The sequence below is a fragment of the Anastrepha obliqua genome, chromosome 3 (genome assembly GCF_027943255.1).
Source record: "Anastrepha obliqua isolate idAnaObli1 chromosome 3, idAnaObli1_1.0, whole genome shotgun sequence".
NCBI classification, from domain to species: Eukaryota; Metazoa; Arthropoda; class Insecta; order Diptera; family Tephritidae; genus Anastrepha; species Anastrepha obliqua.
Window position 1 is genome coordinate 7,860,194 of NC_072894.1, and position 24,337 is coordinate 7,884,530.

General features: G+C 41.9%; 1 protein-coding gene across 1 annotated transcript in view; it reads right to left on the reverse strand.

The window, feature by feature from the left end:
* The window catches only part of LOC129240575 (uncharacterized), a 35,838-nt gene extending 16,421 nt beyond the window's left edge, over positions 1–19,417 (reverse strand). Inside the window, exon 1 of the mRNA XM_054876476.1 lies at positions 19,382–19,417. Within this exon, the coding sequence (XP_054732451.1) occupies positions 19,382–19,417 (36 nt within the window). The remainder of the gene's footprint in view (positions 1–19,381) is intronic.
* Between the last annotated feature and the right edge of the window lie 4,920 nt (positions 19,418–24,337).

Below are 24,337 nucleotides of genomic sequence, written 5' to 3' on the forward strand. Positions count from 1 at the left end.
TGATGTGTGACTACCACTAGGAGATGCGTGGGTTTGAATTTTCGTGCATGAAACAGCAAAGTGTAAAGTAATTTCTAATAGCGGTCGCCCCTTGGCAGGCAATGGCAAACCTTCGAGTGTATTTCTGCCATGAAAAAGAGTCTCATTAAAAAGCATTTGCTGTTTGGAATCGGCTTAAAACTGCAGCTCCAACCATTTGTGGAACAACGTGAGGACGCACGCCACAAATAGGAGAAGAGTTCGGCCAAACACCTAACAGAAGTGTTTTTTTATTTTCTTCCTTGATAAATTGGTAGCATTCTCAATTGAAAATAAACAAACGGTATAAGAAAAACATCATAATGTGCATTATATCGAGACATAGGGCGGAGACAAATGTTCTCCAACGATTTCTGTCAGCCGCTATGTGTTTACTTTGGTTCCAGGTGGAGATGGAAGGACTCTCGCGGGAGATTGTGTGCATCCAAGTTTGACATGGGTGACTTCTACGTCGACTTCCTTGCGGATTCTATCGAAAAGCCATGCTGACAGCATTATCGTCTACTCTGCGGAGAGTAAGTCCAATCTAATTACATTTTCGTCTTTTTCGTAGGAAAAATTAGGGTAGCTTTTAGTAAGCAAAAGATGATTCATATTGGAGATTTTTCTCGGCCAAAACATCTTCTACTTCTTAGCGTCACAGTCCTTCGAGAACCATTGCTTCCTTCACAGCTTCTTGCCATCGTTCTCGATTTACAGCCACTTACCTCCAACATTGCACGCGCATTTTCCTAAGATCAGCTTCCCCATCTTCTAGCCACCTTTTCCTCGGGCATCCCCTTTTTCTTTCTCCAATTGGGCGAAGATCTAGTGCCTTTCTCGTTGATCGCTCTCTTGGCATTCTAACCACATGCCCCAGCTATCTAAGTCGTCGAAAGTAGTCCAGTTCGGCATTGAGCCTAATGCGATAAGCGCCATCTGCCAGTCTAGATCTAGAATTCCGAGGCAATTGTTGACAAACGTTTGAAGACGTCGACGGATGTGGTCAGACACAATCCAGGCCTCAGAACCATATAGGACGACCGATTTAACGGTGGTATTAAAAATTTTAAGTTTGGTTTTTAGTGACAGCTCGCAGTCTGCTAAGCTTATGAAATGCAGTTCGTGCTTTACAAATACGAGCTGTCACATCTGCAACTGCGCCACCATCTTTTGGGATTTGGCTACCGTGGAAGCAGAACTCATCCACATCTCCAAAAATGATGGCGTTTTCGTTAGTAGTAAGATCAAGATGCAATGTATGCACTTTACATAAAGAGCGATGGCCCGGTCTAGAACGCTGCAGAGCTGCAAAGTGTTTTGTGACAAGTTCAAACAAAAAACTGTCAAACTTTCTACTAAAACTTGGAAGGAAAGACGTTCGGTTGATGATCGGTATTATTACAGGACACAAAACCATGGAGTCAGCATATGACCACCATTGGAATCATTGAGGACCAGCAGGACAGGCAAGTTTGGAGGAGCCGGATAGCAGTGAGCATTTTCTCTGTGAGTGTCCTGCCTTTCCTAGAGCACGTCACGAATTTTGGGTTCAGATATCATAAGAATGAGTAAACTTCATTCACTAAAACTTGAGGATATTTACAGATTTATCAAATAATCTGGAAAATTCTCACAGGACTAACTACCTCGGCCTCTATCTCTACTACTTTCTATCTCTTTCTCTGATACTTTTCTCCTTTTCTCCTTTCCTTCTTGACTATCTACCCTCTTTCCAGAGCCCTCCTTTAGGAGCCACCAAATTTTCAAGATCAAGAGGTGTTTGTTGTTTGTATTCTCATAAGTCTAGTTTTTGTGAAGTTTATTTTAAGCCCAACTGCGCGTGCATTCTTTGCGAGTTGGCGAAGTTTTGCAATGGCGCCAGCTAATGTGTGAGTCATAAAACCGAAAGTCATAAACACAGAATTGCACACGTCAATTATTTATTAATTTTATTTATATTCAATCTTATAAAAAATATCATTTGGCAAATATTATCGTGCTTATTCGCCATATTTGTATGTAGATAATAAAAAAGCTTCTAAAAATAATCTATATTGAAATTAATATTAATTATATATCAGGAGTCATGCAACCACTTCATTTGCCTATCTATCTCTTACAGAATTCGCTGAACACATACTAATTCTTCAAACTTATGTAGAGGTAAATATTTGCATCATTGTTATTATCTGTGTAGCTTTAAGAAAAAATACGTAATCCATACTTGACGAGCCAACATTCTGCTTTGCAGATGTTTCTCTTGATTGGCGTTTTGGGACCCTTTTTCGTTATCAGGTAGTAAATTCAAAATGAGACACTTCCTGCACTGACTTTTTTTTCGGATTAAATTACCCTTCGTTATATTGGTTAAATGTTACTCTATATTTTGCGAAAAATGCTCTGGGGCATATCCACCGAGTATAAGACCTAGATAATTATATAAATAACAGTGGTTATGAATTTGAGTTGGTTTTACCTTTTTTACAAATATTATTGTGCCAGACCTACGATGGCATCACATTTATCAACTGCTCATACAGGGTCCGTCCTCGAAGTGTAACCAACTTCAAACCGCTCGTGCAACTGATGCACGGGCATCAGCAGTCTGTTAGTTAGCTAAATTACAGTCCAGAGCATTGATTAAAAGCGCACGGAAGTATTTTGCCGAGAGTAAACGCGAAAAAAAATCAGTAATGGATTTCAAGCGTAAAAGTGGTTTGCATTATATAATATTCGGCTGGAAAATAACAACCAGCGACTGTTCGTGAGCTCGAGCACCTTAAAGTAAAAAAGGGTTTGGTTTATCGCACCATTACTCGTTACAATAATACTGATAGCATCACGAAATGTCATGGAGGTGGTCATCAAAAGACTGCAACGTAACGTGAAATGATTCAAAAGTGAGAAAGCGACTTGAGCGAAATCCCCGGCGAAGTGCCAATTAAGTGGCGAAAGAGTAGGAAATATCTGACCGTAGTATCCGCCGCGTACTGAGAAATGATATCAAAGTCAAGCTTTACAAGATCCAAATGGCGCATGATCTCATACCAAAGCAGTAACAAGTCAGACTTGAAAGAGCGAAGGCGTTGCTTCGCTTGTCTGAAATCGGAAAATTTCCGAACATTGTGTTTTTGGACGAGAAAATTTTTCAAATTAAGCCATTCATAAACTCCAAAAACGATAGGGTTTATTTGACCGACCGTTCATACGATAATTTGAGTCATCGATTGCCCACCAAAAGGCAGCACCCGCCACAAGTAATGGTTTAAGCCGTTGTAACCGCAGATGGGCGCTCTCCAATCGTTTTTCATTTTCATCGAGCCTGACGTCAAGATAAATGCGAAATATTATCGGAAAAGTATTCAGGAGGTTGCTTTGAAGCCGTGGGCAGACAAATATTTCGGTGGAAAACCATGGACGTTTCAACGTTTCACAAAGTTCGAGTGAACCAAGAATGACTAAAAACAACGTTCTGAACTTCATAACGTCCACACAATGGCTCTCAAACTCAGCAGACGCGAATCCGATGGATTATTCTCTTTTGGTCATTTTGGAGAACAAGGTCCGGACTAAATGATTCACCACTCTCGAGGCGCTGAAAAAAGCCATTGTCCGCGAGTGGGCCAAAATACCCGCAAGTCACATTCGGGCAGCTTGCGATTCGTTTTTGGACCGTCTCCAGGCCATAGTCAAGGCAAAAGGTGGCCATATCGAGCAAAAGTAAATCCATTCTTAATTTTGTATTATTTTCACACATTTTTTACTTTGATTTGGGTAAAATTAATTTTCCAAACTAAATGTATGACCTTTTTAATTGGTGACGCTTTGACCCTGTAGTAAAAGTTGATGTGACTCTACATTCAAGTAATTGTCATTTTGAAATGTTGTGGTTTCCTTCTACGACTGGTATTCTAGGTTTTCCTACAACATATTAGGAGCGTAACTAAGTGAAAATACAACTTTATTCTGAAGAAATGGTTAGAAGTGAATCATTGAAAGTATTGCCCAACGCTGGCTATTACTTTTTCCAATCTTTCTGGTAGATCTCGTATACCGTCGTGGTAAAACTGTTCATCTTTTGAGGCCATTCACGGATCAAGCCATTTTTTGATGTCTTCGTATGAATGGAACTGCTGGTCAGCTAGACTATGTGCCATCGATCGAAACAGGTGCTAATCGGACGGCGCAATATCTGGAGCATATGGCGGGTGGGGTAGGATTTCCCATTTCAGTGATTCCAGCTAGGGTTTAACGGGTTTGGCAACGTGAGGGCGAGCGTTGTCATGCTGTAGAACCACTCTTTCATGCCTCTCCGCGTATTGCGGCCGCAGTGCTCGGCTCAATCGCATCAATTGAAGTCGATACCGATCCCTAGTGATGGTTTTCCTTGGTTTTAACAGTTCATAATAAATAACACCAACTTAGCCATATTTCATCTCCCGTCACGATGCGATAAAGAAAACCCTTCCTTTTTTGCTGCTGGTGCAGTTGTTCACATGCGAAAAAACGACAACGACGTTCAACATCCCTCGCTTGGAAATGGATTGGCGGGTAACTCCTAATACTGAAGCAATCTCATCTTGCGGCTCACACGGATCCTCATTGAGCAATGCCTCCAATTCAGCGTCTTTGAAGGTTTTTGGCCTTCCTTCACGCGGACGGTCATCAAACTTTGAAGTCACCGTCTTGGAAGCGACAGTACCAATCTCGGCACGTTGTTTCACTTAAAGCAGTATCTCCTTAAGCCTTTTGTAGCTCTAGATGCGCTTTAGCCGCCGTTTTTTTCGAATGAAAGAGGAAAATCAACACTTCCCGCAAGTGGCGATTATTCGGCATAAAATCAGACATTTTCACAAAACCAAAAGTAAATGGTACCCAAACAAAATCACTATTATGGCGAGAAAGTTTTCTTACCATATGTCTAAGCTTGGTTTATGACGTTTAGGTTATGTTAGAATCGACTTAGTTGCGATCCTAATAAATAATTCAAAAGATACGCGAGCCAACAATTATCTCAAAATTCGTAAATTTCCTCATGCAAAATGAGCTGGTGCGTGACTAACATTCGAAAGTGCATATGCTCGATTCTACGTGCATGAAACACCAAAATGAGAGAAAAAGTTTCTTTTAATAGTGATCGACCTTTGGCTAACAATGGCAAATATGTATGTGTATGTACTACTGTAAAAGCTCCTCATAAAAACTATTATCCGTTCGTAGTCCGCTTGAAATTGTAGGTCCCTCCATTTGTGGAACAACATCAACAACAACGCACACCACAAATAGGAGGAGGTGCTCTTCAACTTTGCTTCAAGTGGAAGTCTCAACTTTTCCGCTTGAATTGCCTTTACACATGGGTACGCACATATATGCAACTTTTCTATTTGATTTGGGTTAGTAAAGTGGATTTGTATTATTCATCATTGTATTTCCTATATTTGCCTTAAATGTGCGGCATCGCATTGGGAGTACTAAATTTTCAAATGAAATTCCTTAAGAATGGCAAGGTGTTTGTTTGGTTTGTGTAATAAATTCCAACAATTGTAATGATGCTTGATGATTTACTCAACTTTTTCACAAAAAGCACCTTAAGCCCTTCTTTAGTATACCATATTTGCTATTTTATTTGCTACCTTTCATTGCTTTGTGGGAAAGTTTTCTTTGACTTCAGCCATTTGCAATTGAGATCCTCTTTTTCAAATGTTGAATGCATTTCCACTAGAATTTCGGAATGCAAGTTGGTGCATTTATTAAAGTCCTCAAGAATTTGTAGAAAAGCTGCACAATACCAGAAAAATATTACTCGTGCTCTCATAAATTATTTAAGCCGCATTGTAATGCAGATAAATTCGGAGAGATGCGAGTAAAATATTTTCAAATTTCTCACATTTACCTCTGTGAAAGCACCTGAGCACCTAAGTTACAGTGCAATCGCCGTAGATCAGCGTAAAATGTGTATTTATGTATGTAGTTATGTATGGGAGTGTAGCCAGAACCGACTTCAGAAATTTTCTTTGAAATGCAAATTTGACTCGAACGAATAGTACGACAGTTCAAACTGGCATGAATGATGGTACGTAACGTTTATTGATGTGAGATGCTTATTGTAATGTATTTTTCGTTGAGTTTGTGTTTGTAGACGAAATTTTCTGGTGAACACGATAGTGTAGCTCGGCTTCGGAGGAAAGACATATGTTTATTTGCCTTTATACCTTTATTTGTATGCACGTGGAAGAAAATACTATTAATCTGTTGAACGTGCAACATTCAGATGTAAGTAGTTTAGGGAGAGCCAACTTATTTCGTCGTAGCTGCAAACATTCCGGAATGGCATGCTACATAATATTCTAAGAAAAAAAGTTCACTAAAGAATAGCTCCAAAGTAATTTTCGAGTCCCCTAATTAAAAAAAAAAAACAAATTGGCCTTAATTAATACGAAGTTAATATTAAGTGTAATGAATGTTATTTTTTTTTTCAAATTTGGCGAACGAGGTGGCCAAGGGAAAACTGAATTTTTGGAAATCATACGTTCGCCAAAAATTTCACACAGCAGGTCCATAGTTCGCCTAGCAGTATGCGCAGTTGCTCCATCTTGTTGAAATCACAAATTAGGATACTGCCACAAACTAGGATGGGCCGCAAAAAGTTTTCAATCAATGTTCTCTAAGAAGCTCCTGAAATCGATTCGGCGTTTCATCTTCATTTTCGAAGAAATATGGACCGATAACTCTAGTGGCCATAACACCGCACCAAACAGTACATTTACTAGGGGTGCCTTTTACTTGGCAGGATTTGGCAACCCTGGTGTTGCAATCTGGCAACTGACAGCTGTATCGCAAAGTTTGACATTTTTTGGCTTTTACGTACTCAGAACGTTTTGAAATACCAGCGCTATTTGTGTTGTTTACAGTAACTTAAAAGATTCATCTCGGTCCAAAAATAGAATTAAATCGTGAACATTTTCGTGCGATTATTTTTTACAACTTTCGACGTGGATTAACTCAGCGACATTGCATGGATGAACGTAATTCATTTCTTGGCGATGAAGCTCCATCAAGGACCAGTGTTTATCGATGGTATGGGGAATTCAATCGTGGTCGTAGTTCACTCCAAGACGAATTTCGTGAAGGTCGTCCAAAATCAGTTGTTGTTCCGAAAACCATTGATGCTGTGCGCGAACTGATATTGCAAGATCGTCATGTGATCTACCGTGAGATTGACATTAGTGAGACCAGCATACATTCAATATTGCATAAACATTTGACTGTCAAAAAATTTGTTCGCGTTGGATCCCACACAATTTGTCAATCGCTCAAAAAAAGGCTCGTGTCGAGTGGTCGAAGGAAATGCTCAAAAAATACGATCGCGGGGCTTCGAAACACGTCTATGACATAGTGACAGGTGATGAATTATGGATTTACGCGTATGAGCCCGAAAGTAAACAGCAGTCGACTGTATGGGTGTTTCAAGATGAGCCAAATCCAACAAAAGTTGTTCGCGCACGAAGCACTTCCAAGCAAATGGTCGCCTGTTTTTCGGAAAAACTGGACATGTCGCAACCGTACCACTAGAACAACACAGAACAGTAAATTCTGAGTGGTATACAACCATTTGTTTGCCAGTTGTCTTCCAAGAAATTAGGAAAACCAATCGCCAAAGACGGATCACTCTTCACCAGGACAATGCAAGCTCTCACACATCGGCTCAAACAACTGCATTTTTGAGCACCCAAAACATCGAATTAATGGGTCATCCGGCGTATACTCGTAGTCCTGACTTGGCACCGAATGAGTTCTTTTTATTCCCGTACTTAAAAAACAAACTGAGAGGTCAACGTTTTTCGACACCTGAAGAAGCGGTTGCGGCATTCAGAATGCATGTTTTGGAGGTACCTCATTCAGAGTGGCAAAAGTGCTTCGACAATTGGTTCAATTTTGTATGGGTACATTTTAAGATCCAACTTTAAAATTCTACGCAATGTCGTTCTAGAAATGCGAATGTGCGAATATTTCAATGGGCACCTCGTCCAGAACGGTCGGCCACTGAACCCAGTTTCTCAAAACGATCGACAAAAAACTCCTAATCATGAAGGCTGTGGGAGCTGATCTGGAATTAAAATGTTGCCGTTAAAACAGTTGATCGTTGACAAGAATAGAAAAACTCGATAATTTTAACGCGTTGTGTTGTACTGTAGGGTTCGATAATAAATTTCCAACAATTCAATTGCATATAACCTACAAAAAGGGAAAAATAAATATGTCAAAAAATAAAAAAGTTATTAGTGCTTAACATTAGTAGGTCTTATTTGGTCCACCCTGTATAAACTTGTACTTTTACCTTCTGAAGATTGTTGTAGAAAAGGAAATGCGTGCAATATTTTTACGTGTAAATCAAATTAAAATTTTCAGAAAAAAATGTTTTTTTTACAACCAGCAACGTATTTACAATCATTTTGGTTGCCGTTGTTCTTGCTGTTGTTATTGTTGTACCAGTATACTTACCCCTGTCGGTGCAATGTAGATCACCGGTGATCTCTGACTAGCTCATCTAACGGAGGGCCCAGGAAACTTGCTGTTTCGAAGGAAACTTGCTGTTTGGGTCCAGAATGAGAAGGGTGCTAGAGGAGTGGGTTTGATGGGGCATGTGACAAAGTGGTAAGTGTCCTCCGATGAATGTCGTTAGTAGTCTATCTAAACTTTGTCCGGTCCAGTAGTTATCGATTTGTTTTGTGCAGAATCTCGTCGGCGTAATTGACGAGGTGTCTTCTGACGTACCTGGAAGGTGGCTCTGGTTCAAGCAAATGTCTACAGGCTAGCAGAAACTGTTTGCTGAGCACTTTGTTGTGCTCCTTTACAGGGAGAATCTGTGCCTCGTTATGTAGGTGTGGTAGTGGGCACATCAGGAGACATGCCGTCGCTGTGTGAATGGCAGTGTTTCGGTATGTCTGAAACTTTGTCCATTGCTTATCACTAATTCCAGGCGGCCAGACAAGCGCAGACGAATTTAGAACTGGCCGGTCAATTGCTTTAAATGTAGCCAACAACATTTCCTTGTTTTTGCCCCAAGTGCGCTCGGCTAGCGATTTGAGAACTTTGTTGCGGTTTTGGACTTTAGTATCAATTGCGGTTGTGTGCGCAGAGAAGTAGAGCAAACTGTCCCAAAATTTGCAGTTTGCAGTTTGACCTCCTTTGACCAGATGGAAAAGAGGGTCGCCGTGGACTTAGTGGGTGCGAAAATTGTAGATTTCTCGCAATGAAAAAGAGACAAAGGCAGGTAAGGTAGTCATTTACTTTGGCGCACAGGCCATTAATGTCATTGCCCTACGCCTTTGTTCTACAATCGACAGTAGCTTTGATGAATCTGGTTTCTAGCATAGAGATGACCCAGTTACTAATGCAACTGTCCACCTCTAGGTCTATCAACGCCCGTTGGATAGCATCTGTACTAACATTGTTAAAGGCGCCTTCTATATCCAAGAATGCTGCCCTGGTATAATGTTTGCGCTCTAGAGAGGCCTCTGTTGTTCGGATTACCTCGTGAAGCGCTGTCTCCGTAGATTTGCCTTTAAGGTATGCGTGTTGTGCAGTTGATATACCAGAGCCCTCCAAAGAGCTTCTGAGGTGTATATCCAAAAGTCTTTCAAAAGTTTTTAACAGGAAAGGCGAAAGACTTATTGGCCGGAAGTCCTTCGCTGATTCATGACCCCTCCTACCTACTTTTGGTATGAAGACGACCTTGACTAGTTTCCACAGTTTACCTGTAACATCTTTGGAATGATCCCATTTGGCCCCTGAGATTTAAAAGGTGAGAAAGATTTGAATGCCCATCTCCTTTGTAATTATTTCATTTTCAAGATGCTGTGGATTATATTGGCTCCGCCTAATATTTCCCCTTCCACTTTTGTGAGCGCTGCATCCCGGAAAATGCGTCTTTAGCAGAGGTTCTAGCGATTCTTCTGCCGTAGCAGTCAAAGTACCATCAGGCTTCTTAAACCCATTGAATGGTCTTTGGAAAGAACACGGTCGAGCCTAGTAGAATCCCTGGTGGATTCAATTGACGAACAAAATTCCCTCCAGCTCTCTTTTTGGCGGCCCTGATTGCCTTCTTGCATTTTCTCTGTATAATTCCCAATTTCCGAGTAGCTGAGGTTAAACGTTGATCTGGATTTTTCCCTTAGTTTTGAGATCTCACTGCTCCACCCAAGGAGGGCGAGTTTTTTTTACTAAACTTTATGGGGCAGAACGATTTGTAGGCCCTACTAAATGCCTTTTCCAGTGCTATAACCCTACTCTCAAGGTTTTCCGTGAGAGTGATTTGCGGGATAAGAATCTCTTCTATTCTCTTGTTTACTGCATTTTTCAACCTCTTCCAGTTGGTTCTTAAAAGATTTCGATACGGTAAGGGTAGATCTACCTTAAGATCCAAATCGTAGAGGATCCAACTATGATCCGAAAAGGCCCTTTTATTGGATACCCTGAAATTATCTACCCTTACTGATCTATTTTGAGACAGTAAAGTAACATCAATCTACTGCAGTATTCATGCGAAAATATTCCTAGCCTAGAAGAGTGCCTATCTAACAGCTAATGACCGGTGACACAAGCCACGACCAGCGAGATCTTTTGTCTTGAGAACTTAAGCAATTATCCTGATATTTTCTCATCTGTTTGCTTCCAAATTAGCCTGCTTGTTAAAAACAGGTATTTTCCTCTCTCCATGACCTATTTACCGCCAATATTCCCGCTGTTTTCAAGCAGAAGAAGATTAGTACCCTTTCTGGCTAGCTCATCGGCTTTGCATTTTCCTTCAATACTTCTATGTTCCGGAACCCATATAAAGCTGACGTTGAAGACGGTGCAAAAACCATTTCGAGCTGCCAGGCATTCCTGAGCAACTTTTGATCTTAGTATAACTGCCTCCAGTGTTTTGATGGCTACCTGGCTGTCCGAGAAGATATTTATCGTAGTTTTTGTTATTGCGTGTGTGTTAAGGTACACAGTTACCTCCTTTATGGCTAGGACTTCTGCCTGGTAGAGGCAAATCATGTAAGTATTAATATTCTTAACACTAATTCCTTTCATTTCCACAGATTTATTAAAAAAAACATCATTACATCACTTCTTAAAACGAAAAATTCAGCAATTAATGGGGTGCCTGAAACTTTTGGCCAATGCAGTAGCTTCTTTTAAAATTTGGGTGCTCGAAACTGACCTTAGCGTTAAGCTCTGCTGGAATTTTTTTTTAATAATTTTCTGTTAAATCCGAATCTGCTAGGAACGATGTCGAAAAAAGTCGCTCTATATAAATTGACCCCCCCTAATGTCGCTACTTGGCCTACTTTTTATACCTAGTGGAAGGAGGTATTTCTGTTACTCAAGGTTGTTCATCATACCTGACATGATTCATTGTTGCCTTTCTTTCAAAAGTAGTAGTTTGTAGGTTTTTTACATACATACATCTGTACATATGCGCCAATGCAAATACATATATGCTTGCACTTATATTTATGTAAGTATTCGCATATACGCATATGACTTTTCATTGTTATACATTTCGAATATTCCTCAACTGCTGCCAGATGCCACAATTTGTAGCGCTTGCCAAAGGAAATGCATGAAATGAAAATACAACTCTTTTGTGGTTGAAATGCAATTAAGATCTTCTAGTGTAATCTTCTTACCAGCACAGCTGGATGCAACTAGATTTTAACCAATAATGGCTTCTTCAATATGTAGGTACAAATTCGGAGATTACGACAGCTGGCGTCAAATGTCATATTGCCTTCCATTATAGTGCGATATATCAAGACTATCCTACAAAAGTTTTCATGTTGAAATGGTTGCTCAGAGAGAGGGTACACTTTTCGTTTTGAAATCAAATTCGTCTCTTGTGTTTTCTTTGCAGAGGAAGTAAGGAGAAGAAAAGCAATAGGACGAAAGGAAGGCGGGGGAATTCGTGGACGTCCACCAAACGATGACTGATGACGACCACCAAACGATGACCGCTTCATGCTGTTGATGAAGTTTATAGGTTGTTAATATCAAGAGTTGCTACATAGCAAAGAAATTAAAGCCAAGATGCTTAAATCTGACAGATGTCAAGACCCCTAACCAAAGGGTATAGAGATGAGTCCCCCTCATCCTCCATACAGCGGACGAAAACAGTACTCAGAGTAATGCCAAGCCTCACAGATTGCATACCACGCGTACAGTGTTGTATCAGAGCACCCCCGCACCCGAGCCGTTCGAGAGATGAGAATGTTTGTTAATTTCAGAGGATCACCCGAGCGCCTTCGATCCACACGTGGCTAGAATGCCCACGCAACTTCACAAGTTTGTGTACTTGCCAAGCGCTCACTGCGTTGACGCGAAGCTCACCCTTCTAGGGTCAGATCCTCTCTTTTTGCAGTCCGCTTTCTCACGGATCCTTTGTAAGGCTAGCACATCCGCCTCGCATTTCAAAAAACTGTTACTGTACCGATAAAAAAGCATTGAATAGAATAGTGAAACCTGAAGGAATTAAAATTTTTAAATATGGTATTTTAAACAAACATCTAGGCGTGTCTTTTGAAAGACCAGCGATAACCGCTTACACGATTTTGGCCGAGTTTTACAAAGCGCAGCAGTCGTTTCTTTCTTGTGCCATCCGGTGGCAGTTGGACATACTAAGCGAAGTCAACTCCTTCTCCACCTGATCTCTCCAACGCAGAGAAGGCCTACCACTAGCTGATATCGCATCCAGCCGCAGCGCTTTTTTCCATTCGGACGACACGAGCCAGCCAACGAAGCCACTGGGTCTTCATACGCTGCGCTATGTTTATGTCGTCGTAAAGCTCACACAGCTGCTTGTTCCATCGTCTACGATACTCGCCTTTGCTAAAGTGCAAAGGTCCAAAATCTTACGCAGAATCTTACTCTCAAACACTCCAAGGGTCGCTTAATCGGATATTGTCATCATCCACGCTTTTGCGCCACACGTTAAGACAGGCGTGATGAAAGCCTCATAGAATGTTAGTTTTGTTCATCCAGAGAGGACTTTACTACTCATTTACCTACTTAGTCCAAAGTAGCAGTTGTTGGCAAGAGAAATTACATTGTTATCAGTGTTAATGCTGGTTCCTTAATAAACGAAGTCTCTTACAATCTCGAAATCATAGCTGTCAACAGCGACGAGGGTACCGATACGAGTATGCCGACTGTTTGTTTCATGACGAGAGGTACTTCGTTTTGACCTCGTCCTATTCGCTTTGTTCCTCTATCCAGTTTGGAAAAGGCAGCATCTCTCCGTTACCGGATGCTTCGTTGTGTACCGACTGTGCGAAAAAGTTCTCTGCTTGTCCACTCTGGCATTGAAGTCGCCAAGCACGACTTTTATGCCGTGGCGGCGCCAGCGCTCATATAAACGTTCCCGGCGCTCATAGAAGGAATATATGGTCGCATCGTCTTTCTCTTCCGTCGAGCCGTAGGCGCAAATGAGCGAGATGTTGTCGCCATATGGTCAGCAGATGGACCGACATACCCATTCGCTTTGGTTCTTTATCCAGTTTGGAGAAGGCAGAACTAACATCGCGGTTGTTAAGGTCAATGATGTCAAGATTATCGGCATACGCCAACAATTGTACGCACTTATAAAAAATTGTGCCTGATCAAGGCCTTAGTGATGTTAATTTGAAATTTTTGTATATTTTTTACGTTTGTTCAAGTCAAATGCATGATTCGTTTATGTTAAAACATTCATTTATTGGTGAGGAGCACTGTGCTCGCCCAATTACCATACCGAAACTACGAAAATTTAACCGATTCTGAAAGAGAATACAATTAAAAGTTTTGCCAATTAATTCGTAAATATTGAGAATGCATTTGATTTGTTAAAATGTCGTCTTTGAAAACCCATAAGACTTTACCCACATGAAGAAGAGAAGAAGAAGCAATGGGAAAATTCATAATTTTGAGAATTTTAGTAAAAGTATTTCTGTATTTCTTTACATATAAACCGTAGACGAAGAAAGTTATAATACTCTTGAGTACCCTACATAGCAGGCAAGGACATGAAAGCGTAGTAATGGAACTACTTTCTTTCCATCTTATTGCAGGCGTAGAGGCGTAGAATTAATCCCAAGATCTACTTAAAATCAAAAGTAAATATGTATATGTGTGTGCCTGTTTGCCCCTGTATGTATGTAAGTTTAGAAATTATGTGCAACCCAGATGATTTTACGCTTCACAGTTACGTACTTAGTTTGTTTGTATGTGCTTAGTGATAGGTCTTAACCTATACTTAAGCGTGTAAGCAACTGACTTACCACATCTACTTATGGTTCTACTGGTACTTCACGTTGACAAGTTCAAAACAGCGCCACAATTTCACAAAACTATGCCATGCACATGTGCGCGCTTACGTAAGGACTTCTATACACAGATGTATACTTACATATATACATACCTACATACGTGCCAACTCGTACGTATGCAGATGCTTGAGTTCTCGAGGTACTTATTGCTGCAAGTGCCGGAATTCATGCATAGCCTGCTGAGAAATCCGATAGTTCCCTAACTGTTGCCGTACTAGTGATGGCAGACCCATGATTAGTTCGAGCTACAGCTTCTTCACATTTAAGCAATGGCTGCAATTTACCCATTGATGCTGTTGGGATTACCATCAATTGACTTCCTCTAGTCCATTTTCGACATTTCGAAATTAGCACTAAAGCTCACTTTAGCCGCACTCAACAAATGTGTGAATCTAAAGTTCTGCTGATGTGTGTGAGTTTGGGTTAAGTAAATTTTGGAGAACATTGTCTATCAGAGCTGAAAGAGAAGAGAAATTTATTTTGCATGTTAGCAGTTCGACCTGCTTCAGTTCGATGTGGCTTGAAGTTAAGTCCGAAACTGCTGATTGCCGGACAACAGAAATTCCTATCCAATTTTGGTTGAATTTTTGCGCTAAAATGAGCGTTGTTTTATGTGTAGCTTTTGATAGGTTATACAGGGATTGATTGAAAAGTAATGAGCCTTATTTTTTCTAAGCAGTTTTATGAAACCATTTGGATTATACAACTAATATTCTTCAAAATAGGACCCTTGAGCGTCAATACACCGCTGGTAGCGGTCCTTCCACAGCAGGAAACATTTTTTAAACTCATCCGCCGGAATCGCGTTCAATTCGGCTGTCACAGATTTTTGGATCGCCTCGATGGAGTCGAAACGCCTCCCCTTCAGCTTTCTTTTCATGCGCGGGAACAAAAAGAAGTCCGGAGGGGGCAGGTCTGAGCTGTAGGGAGGGAAGCACCGGAAGGCGGTGTGCGTCGGCGCATTGGCGTGATGAAGGATCCAATTGTTGACGAGGTCGGGCCGAACCCGTGCGACGCGGTTTTTCAGTTTACAGTGCTTCCTGGAGGTACAAACTGTTTAGCTTTACGCAAAATTTCATCGAGTAACGTTGCTCTAACGATCGCTGCATTTTCGCCACTGCAAAATCCTAGCACACTTTTAAAACAGCTTTCACGCGCGGAGCGATCTTGACTGCACCGCTGTTGCCGGCGAACTGGGACCGGTTTCTAGTGGAAGGGGAAGGTCCAACGATCATTTTCTCCCACCAGCCAATTTGGTTGATCGCTTGGCAGACGCTCCGCGCGGGAAGGCTCATTACTTTTCAATCACACCATGTACAGATCCCAAATGAAAGATGTTTCGCTAATGCAAGGAATCCAAAATAAACCGTAAATTCGATTATTATGACATTGTCCAGCACAAATGGGAAGGGAGATCAGGACTGTTGCGAGGGCGGTTCAATAAGTAACCGTTTTTGATGAGAGAGCGCATTCCTGGGGGAAGTTGGTTGCCATCTATCAGACTGATTGATAAGTTAGTTTGGATTTGGCAGCTATTCGAGTAAGACGTGTTTTGTGATTTTCACTAAGATAGAAAGAAGGCAGTATCGCTCCATAATTCACTTTTTGTTCCTGAATGTGAATAAATGCGCGGAGATAAAAGCAAAGTTGGATGTTGTCTATGAGGACTCTTCGCCATCTATGACCACAGTTAGATATTGGTTCAACGAATTTAAACGTGGGCGATCATCCGTTTTTGAAGGAGGAGCGACCAGGGCGCCCGGCAAACGTGGTTAATGGTTATGTTAATGGTTAATGGTTGTAAAGGGTTAAGGAGTAGCCCTTTAGCACTGCGACCATATTGATCTATTGTGCACCCTATGCTGTCTATTGACTGTTAAGTATGCTTATGAATTGTACCAGCTCCTTCTGAGGGAGTGATTGAAGGTCTTCATCTGTAAGCATGAACTTGTTTAAAAACCTTTTCCTTCTATGCGTCAACCCCGGACATTCGATAATGAGATGTTCCATAGACTCCTCATCTTCGCAGCAGAATCTGCAGGTGCTGGTGTTAGTTATGCCTAATTTATGTAAGTGTTTGTTGCAGGTGAAGTGACCCGTGAGGGCGCCTGTGAGAGTGCGAATGCTCTTTTTGTTTAACGTGAGGGCCATGTTGGCTCTTTTAGCGTTGAAACTTAGGAACTTTTTGGAGTGTCTAAGACCCTCTACATTGTTCCAATGCTGATTTAATAGAGTTTTGGCCCAGTATTTTATTTTTTGTTTTAGGTTGTTTTTGTTGAATCCGAACATAGGGCTAGGTCCGATGAAGTTTTCATCTGCCCCTTTTTTGGCTTGAGCGTCTGCCTTTTCGTTGCCGTCGTATCCCTCATGTCCCGGTACCCAAATTAATGAAACATTATTTTTGGATGCCAGATTATTGAGTGCCTTGTGGCATTCTAAGAGGGTTTTAGAGTTGTATGTATAGCTATCTAGAGCTTTTAGGACTGATTGGCTGTCCGAGAGTATTTTAATCCTTACTCTCTTGTGGTTCCTGCGTTGCATGATGTTTACTGCTTCCATTATTGCGTATAGTTCCGCTTGGAATATAGTGGTGTCCCTGGTGAGAGTGTATGATTTGTGGATTCTGGGTCCCACTACACCTGCTCCTACACCGTAAGGTGTTTTTGATCCATCAGTGTACCATTTTTGTGAATCATCATTCATCCATTTCGGGTTTGTTTTCCACTCTATCCTCTCTGGAAAGGTAACTGAGTATCCTTTTGTGAAACAGAGGGTTGGGTCAATGTGGTCTGAAACTTGAGCCATGCTTATGGTGTTTTTGATTTTGTTTAGGATATTTAGGTGACCGGTGAGGTTGCCCAATTTGAAATTTACTTTCATGTGTAGCATGAGTGCTTGCGTAGCTGCTTCCTCTTGGATTGCTATATGAAGTGGTGGGAGATTAAGGAGTGCTTCCATGCCAGCTGTTGGGGTAGTTTTCATAGCCCCTGTGATGCATAGGCAAGCAAGCCTTTGTACTTTTCCCAGTTTGGTTATCGCTGTTTGTTGGATAGATTTGCCCCACCATACTAGTGCCCCATACAGTATGATTGGTCTAACCATTTGGGTGTATATCCAGAGGGCCATACTAGGGCTGAGGCCCCAGGATCTCCCTAGTTATTGTTTGGTTGTCCACAAGGATTTCGTGGCTTTTTTTGTTATGTTATTTATATGTGATTCCCAAGTGAGTTTTTTATCTAAGGTTAAACCTAGATATTTGACCTCTTCCTTTAGTTCTATCACTGTTTCATTTAGTTTCAATGCAGGAAACTTTATCTTTCTTTTTCTTGTGAAGGGGATTATTGTGGTTTTGTTAGGGTTGATCGACAGCCCCTCCTTTTTACACCATTCCCATGTTGCATTCAAGGCATTTTGCATTAAGTCCGTTAGTGTCCTTTCATGGTTGCCTTTTATTATAACAGATATATCATCTGCATAACCAATGGTTATGAATCCCTTGTTGTTTAGGTGCTGCACCAAGTCATCAACTAGTAGGGACCATAGCAGTGGAGAGAGAACTCCTCCTTGCGGACATCCCTTTACTGTTGTGACATTGAGTTCAGCTTGGCCTAACGAGGCTTTAATAATCCTCTGATTAAGCATTTGGCTTATCCAGTGTGTTAATATTGGGTTTGCACCTCTTTTTTCGAGTGCTGTTTCCATGGATTTGTAATTTGCGTTGTCGAAGGCTCCCTCTATGTCCATAAAGGAACATAGGGCTATTTCTTTTTGATTTAGGGCCTTTTCTATATTGACAACGAGTGTGTGCAGTGCTGTGACTGTGGATTTCCCTTTTTGGTAAGCAAATTGCAGCTTATGAAGGGGTTTTTTGAAGATTACTTCTTCTCTTAGATGGTATTCGAGTAGTTTTTCCATTGTCTTTAGCATGAACGATGATAGACTGATTGGCCTGTAAGATTTTGGAGAGTCAGGGGGTTTGTTACCTCCCTTAGGAATAAATATTACCTTCACTTTCCTCCATATCTTTGGAATGTATTCCAATATTAGGCTAGCTCTGAAGATTTTCACCATGACTCGGATCAGTTCCACAGTGCCTTTGGATAAAAGTGCTGGGAATATACCATCCGGTCCTGGTGATTTAAAGGGTTTAAAGGAGTTAATTGCCCACTCTACCCTTTCGAAATTTATGATTTTGTTGACAAATGAGACCGTAGATCTCCGTTGATGGTGAGTTACCATGTCTAGACTATTGTCGATTGATGAGTCATGACTTTTACAATCTGGGAAGTGAGTCTTTAGAAGAAGCTCTAGTGTTTCTGCGAATGTGTTGGTAATAGTTCCGTTTGGACCTTTTAGTGTTCCTATGGGACTTGAGTCGCCTTTGGAAAGTGATTTTTGGATTCTAGCTGTTGCTGGAGTATCTTTTAGATCCTCGCAGAAGTTTTTCCAAGAGTTTCGTTTGGATTTCCTTAGTTCTTTGTTATAGTTAGTTAGGGATTTCCTATATTCGTCCCATTTGTTTGTTTTCTTTGCAGTGTTGAATAGTTTTCTCGTTAGTTTCCGAAGTTTGTCAAGTTCGTTGTTCCACCAGGGGACCCTCTTCGTGGAGGATTTGATTTTTAGTGGACAACAGTCTTGATATGAGGCCATGATTGAGTCAGTCATTTCTGTTACTGCCTCTTCTAGTTCCTCTGTTGATGTTATTTTGCTTACGCTGTTATTAAGCTTAGCTGAAAGACATTCATTGTATCTTTTCCAGTTTGCTGTTTTTGGGCTCCTGTAAAGTGTGGAGAACTTTACCACCCCATTTAGGTCAAAGAGTATGTGTTTGTGGTCAGACATTGAGTCCTCATCCGAGACTCTCCAGTTACTGATCATATTCAAAGATTTGTTAGTGATTAGAGTTAAGTCGAGTACCTCTTGTCGTATTGCGTTTACAAAAGTGGGTTTATTACCCCTGTTTACTATTGTTATATTACTAAGTAATAAAAATTCAAGGAGTGACTCACCTCTGTTGTTTGTATTCGTGCTTCCCCATGCCACATTGTGGGAGTTGGCGTCGCATCCAATTACGAGGGTTAGATTGTGGGTTTGGCAATACTCCACTAGGCCTCTGATTTTTTCTGGTGGTACTATGTCGGCGTCTCCGGGGAAATAAGCTGAGGCGATTACGACCTCTCTCTTGCTTCCGCCAGACTCCGCTTCGACCAGTATTGTTGATGTGTCGCCATCCATGAATTCTGTGAATGGCAAGAATTTAATATTGGTATCTATGATTATCGCAGCCCTAGGTTTGACAGCGCTTTTGTCATAAATTACCTGTGTGTTTTGGACATTGAGGCCTTGAGGACGGCCTCTGTAGATCCAGGGCTCTTGGATCAGCCCTATGTTGATACCTCCGGCAAGTCTTCTGCTAAGCTCAGTGGTGGCAGCCTTAGCATGGTGAAGATTTGCCTGGAGGCACCTCATTTCGCCGGTTGGTTTTCGGAGTCTTTGGGAGGACTTTCGTCCTCTTCTTGTAACTCCACTGCCTCCATTTGGTCAACTAACTCTTCGGTCGTTATATTTTCAGATTTCAGCCTGAGGGTCACTTGTATGAAGCGGTAGTTTACCCTACCATTGTACTCCTTCAGGCTGGCGGCTGATTTTTGGTCTACCGCTACGACTAGCGTTACGTTGGAGCCTTTTTCGGCTCTTCTTAGCAGGCGCCAGGAATCAACATTGAGGCCTTTATTCTGCCCCTGCACAAAGTCCAGTATCTTGGTTGTCTCGACTTTGACTGAGTTGGGAAAGTACCCCACTGCGATCCGAGAGTGAGGAATTTTGGATTCCTCTGTGGCCCACAGTGTTGCACCCTCCCACGGCGACGCATTAGAAATGGCCGCCTTAACCCATTCCGCCGAAGTGCTCTCCTTACAATGCAGGACAAGGTATCCTGCCTTGTAAGTAGTGCCCAAGAACGCTGGTTTTGTGGCCATGTTTTTCCCCGCCAGTATTTTGTCTAACAGGATTTGTTGGATGGAGTCCATTTGCTCGGTTGTCAGTACCGTGTTGGGGTAGTCCCTAGCAAGTACTGCTAACCTGACTCCTGTTGTTATGTCTTTGTATGTGGCAGTGGGCTGCCACTTTTTGCTCTTTAGAGCTGCGTCTTTCGATGTGGACGGACCATCATCTTTAGGCCGCTTTTTTGCTGTTGCTTCGGGTGGTGTGTCCTCAACCGACCTTAGTCGTTTCGGCCCCGTCGTTGGTTTTTCTGTGTTTTTGCACATGGGTTCCAGAGCCTTAGCATAAGCTTCTTCCCTGGTTAGCCCTTTTTTTAGGAAGTGTACAAGCCTTCTCTTGCCCGCACCACTGAGCCTTTTTGGCTGTTCCTTTTTCGGCCCTTCGCCATCGGTGTTTGGAGTCGTCTCGGCAGTTCTCACGCCTTCAACTGCGGACTGTTCCTCCTTATTGGTTTGAGGCTTGGTGGCCTCTTCCTGTTGAGGTGTGACCGCCTCTGGTTTTTGAGGTATTTTGCTAGCCTCTTCGTTGAAGCCTTTTTGGCCGCTTCCGCCATTTTTTTTTGTTTTTGTTTACTGTTGTTCATTTTTGTTCCCACGAGTAAAGGGGTATATCGGTCACCTGCGCCAGTGCCCCGGTAGCGCAGGAAGGCATTTTTGAAATGGGGCCTCGCCAGGGCGCCCCAAGTCCGCATACTAGCGACTAGATCCCCCTCTAGCCAAGCATCCCTCGGCGTATGCTGTTCCACCTTGGATTGGGGATTTATACTTACCCAAGGAAGTTTACTCTTCCCGCCCGACTATATTAGCCAGGACCCCAACAGAGACATGACCGTGCTGGGGTATCCTGTTTCCAGTGGCCACCGCGGGGAGGAATAGTCGCACTTCCGACAGTCTTGCAGTTACGGCACAAAGTCCACGAAGGCCTTTGCGTTATTCCCCCTACAAAGACTGCCAGCAATGGCCACCAGGCAAACGTGGTTACCGAGAAAATCATTCAAAACATTCCACAATATGATTCTCGCTGGTCGACTAACGAAAGTGCGCGAAGTAACAGAAGCTACAGGCGAGTCGACCGGAGCGGCAATTAATATTTTACGTGATAAGTTGGCGATGAAAAAATGTTCGGCCCGATGGCTGCCGCGATTGCTCACGGTGGACAGCAAGTGGATGCGGCTGTTCAAAGCAGTGTTTGGCGCTATTTAAACGAGATCCAAAGGAATTTTCGCGTCGAGTTGTCACCGTTGATGAAACCTGGATTCATCATTACACACCAGAAACTCAGCAGTAATCAAAGTAATGACTTTTTTCTAGTGAATCTGCTCCAAAGTAGGCGAAGACAGTCGGCCGGAAAGGTAAGGGCGACGATTTTTTGGGATGCGAACGGCGTAATCCTTATGGATTTTTTTAGAAAAAGGAAGAACGATCACTGGACAGTTAGAGGAGAGGTACTGAACCGCTTTCATAAAAAATTGCAGGAGACACCGCCGCATTTGGCAATAAAAAGGTGCTGTTTCACCACGACAACACACCAGCACATTTATCCGGAGTTGACATTGCCAAACTGCATGGATTGCGTTATGAATTGCTGCCGCACCCCCAATATTCACCCGATCTAGCTCCCTGCGTTTTTTGCGTGTTCCCTAACATGAAGAAATCGCTGCGGGAAAAAATTTAGTTCGACAAATCCTATTTTTTGGAAGGGTTAAAAAAATGGCTCGAGCCAAAAAAACAAAAAAAAAACATTACAGGTGTCTTCATTTTTAACACGAGTACTTGTTGAGCCCCCTCGTATTGTGCAGCCATGTAGCCCACTCAAACAGTTTCAGGCCATTTACAAGTTCTAAAACTACTGTAGGCTTAGTTTCCACTAGGAGGTTTGGAACTACAAGCCAGTTTCCCGGGTAATTTAGTCTGCGTCGCGCCACTGCTGATCATTCGCGTAGAACAGGTTCTGTTCTTTCTTGTGCCTCTTTACAGAGTCTACAGGAATCGGTTTCTTTCGCACCTATCTTTTTCATATGATAATTAAGTTCACAATCCCCTGTTAGTAGTTCAGTGTAGAGTTTTATGTCTTTTTTGCTGATTGCCTCTATCTTTATACGTTCTGGATCAATGAGCCTTTTCGATTGCCGCATGCCCCTTTGGGATCTCCAGTACTTGATTAAGCATCATTGTTCCCGCTCACGTGGAAAGGCACTTTTGAAGCTGTTACTTATTCGGCAGAGAGGTTCGGGACCTATGAAGGGAGTCTTTGTACCATTTTTTGCTAAAGAATCCGCAATTTCACTACCTTCGTGCCCCTCACGTCCCGATACCAACATTAGAGTAACAAAGTTTCTTGATGCTAGAGTTTGAAATGAGAAGCTATCTAATGATTTTAGAGCTGCTTTACTGTTAGAGAGGATGTGGATATTGGCACAACGCTTGCCTCTCGGAGGCGTGGACCTCCGCCATTGCCATAGCCTTTTTGAAATGCGGTCCAACAATTTCAGTCCGGGCCTTGCGTCTTCTATTTTGGACCCATCAGTAAATCACATCTGTGCGCTCCGCTTTAAAGATATTTCATTATTTCTCTGATTTCACTGATGACCCCTTTGACATTCTTGGGGAATTCTAGTTTTCTTTTCATCTTATCATCTGTCCATGCATATATAAATTTTCACATCTTCGTTCTGGTCCAGCATCCTCTGATCCCACCTAACAAAGAGCGCACACCTCTCTTTGCATAGGTAACCTACTTCCAGATAGCTCTCTTTGACAAGCGCATCAGCGAAGTTGCATTCAAAACTTCATGACACACAATTTTCAAACCGCTATTCCTAGGTACACGTTGCAGATTTTTCTCATAGCTCGCTGGCTGCTCGAAATACTCTTCAAGGCTGATTGCATTTCGTTGCCACGATGCCATAGGCATCCACATAAATGCACAAGTTTTGCACAATTTCATACGTTTGTCTGTGTGTTTGGGGATTACAAATAAATATTTAAGTGCAGCAACCAACAGACGGCGACACAAAATACATTACCTTTGTCCCCATTCGCTTCTCCACAATCCAAATGCTGGACATGTTTTATAATGGTCCATATTACGAGTAAGCGTCGAAGGAAACTTTTTCCTACTTTTCCGCAGTCAAGTTTGGAATATGTATGTATGGCCACGTAGTTGTTGCAGCACACTTATCTACCTATAAGCCACATGCAGTTGAGGTCCCTTGTGTGGAGGAATTATATGTGAAAAGTTATGTAATAATAATCATTGGAATGCAACGATTTCCACGAATATGCCAGCATGACTGGATTAAAAGAAATCCATTGAAAAATGTGAAATTTCTTATGACTTCATTCGTAAAGGGTATAGCATGACTTAAGCTGTAGAGGATTATAAATTGAAATAAGAAAACTGAGAGGTAGTGAACTCAGAAGGTTCTTTGAATGGTAAATGACATCTGACATCAACATATAATTTCTAAATATTGGGTATGGGAATAAGTTTCCGCCCTTGTTAAAGAGCTGTCGCTGCTGATACTATTTTTGTGTTCGCTCTCGTAATATACTGGTGATTTGAAGGTGTATATGTGAGGTCTCGATAGCAGTAGTTGACATTCGTTTGAAGCGTAAAGATCCTTTTTTATCTGACGCTAAAAATGTCTACGTTCGTCCCGAAAAAACAGCATTTGCGGGTAGTCATGCTTCATTATTACCTTTTAAAGAAAAGTGCAGCTGAAACGTCGCCTATATTGGAGAATATTTACTGCAATCATGATAAAGATCGCGAAGGGCACCGAAAAAAATCGATGATACTCAACTACAACTAGGATGAAGACGCATGTCGCACCCTTGATGATTTGTCTAAAGAGTTGGATGTTGGCAGATCAACCGTCGGTAAACGTTTGCACACGATGGGAATGGTGCAGAAAGCAGGTAAGTAAGCAACTAGGCGCCACATCAATTGAAGGAGAAGGA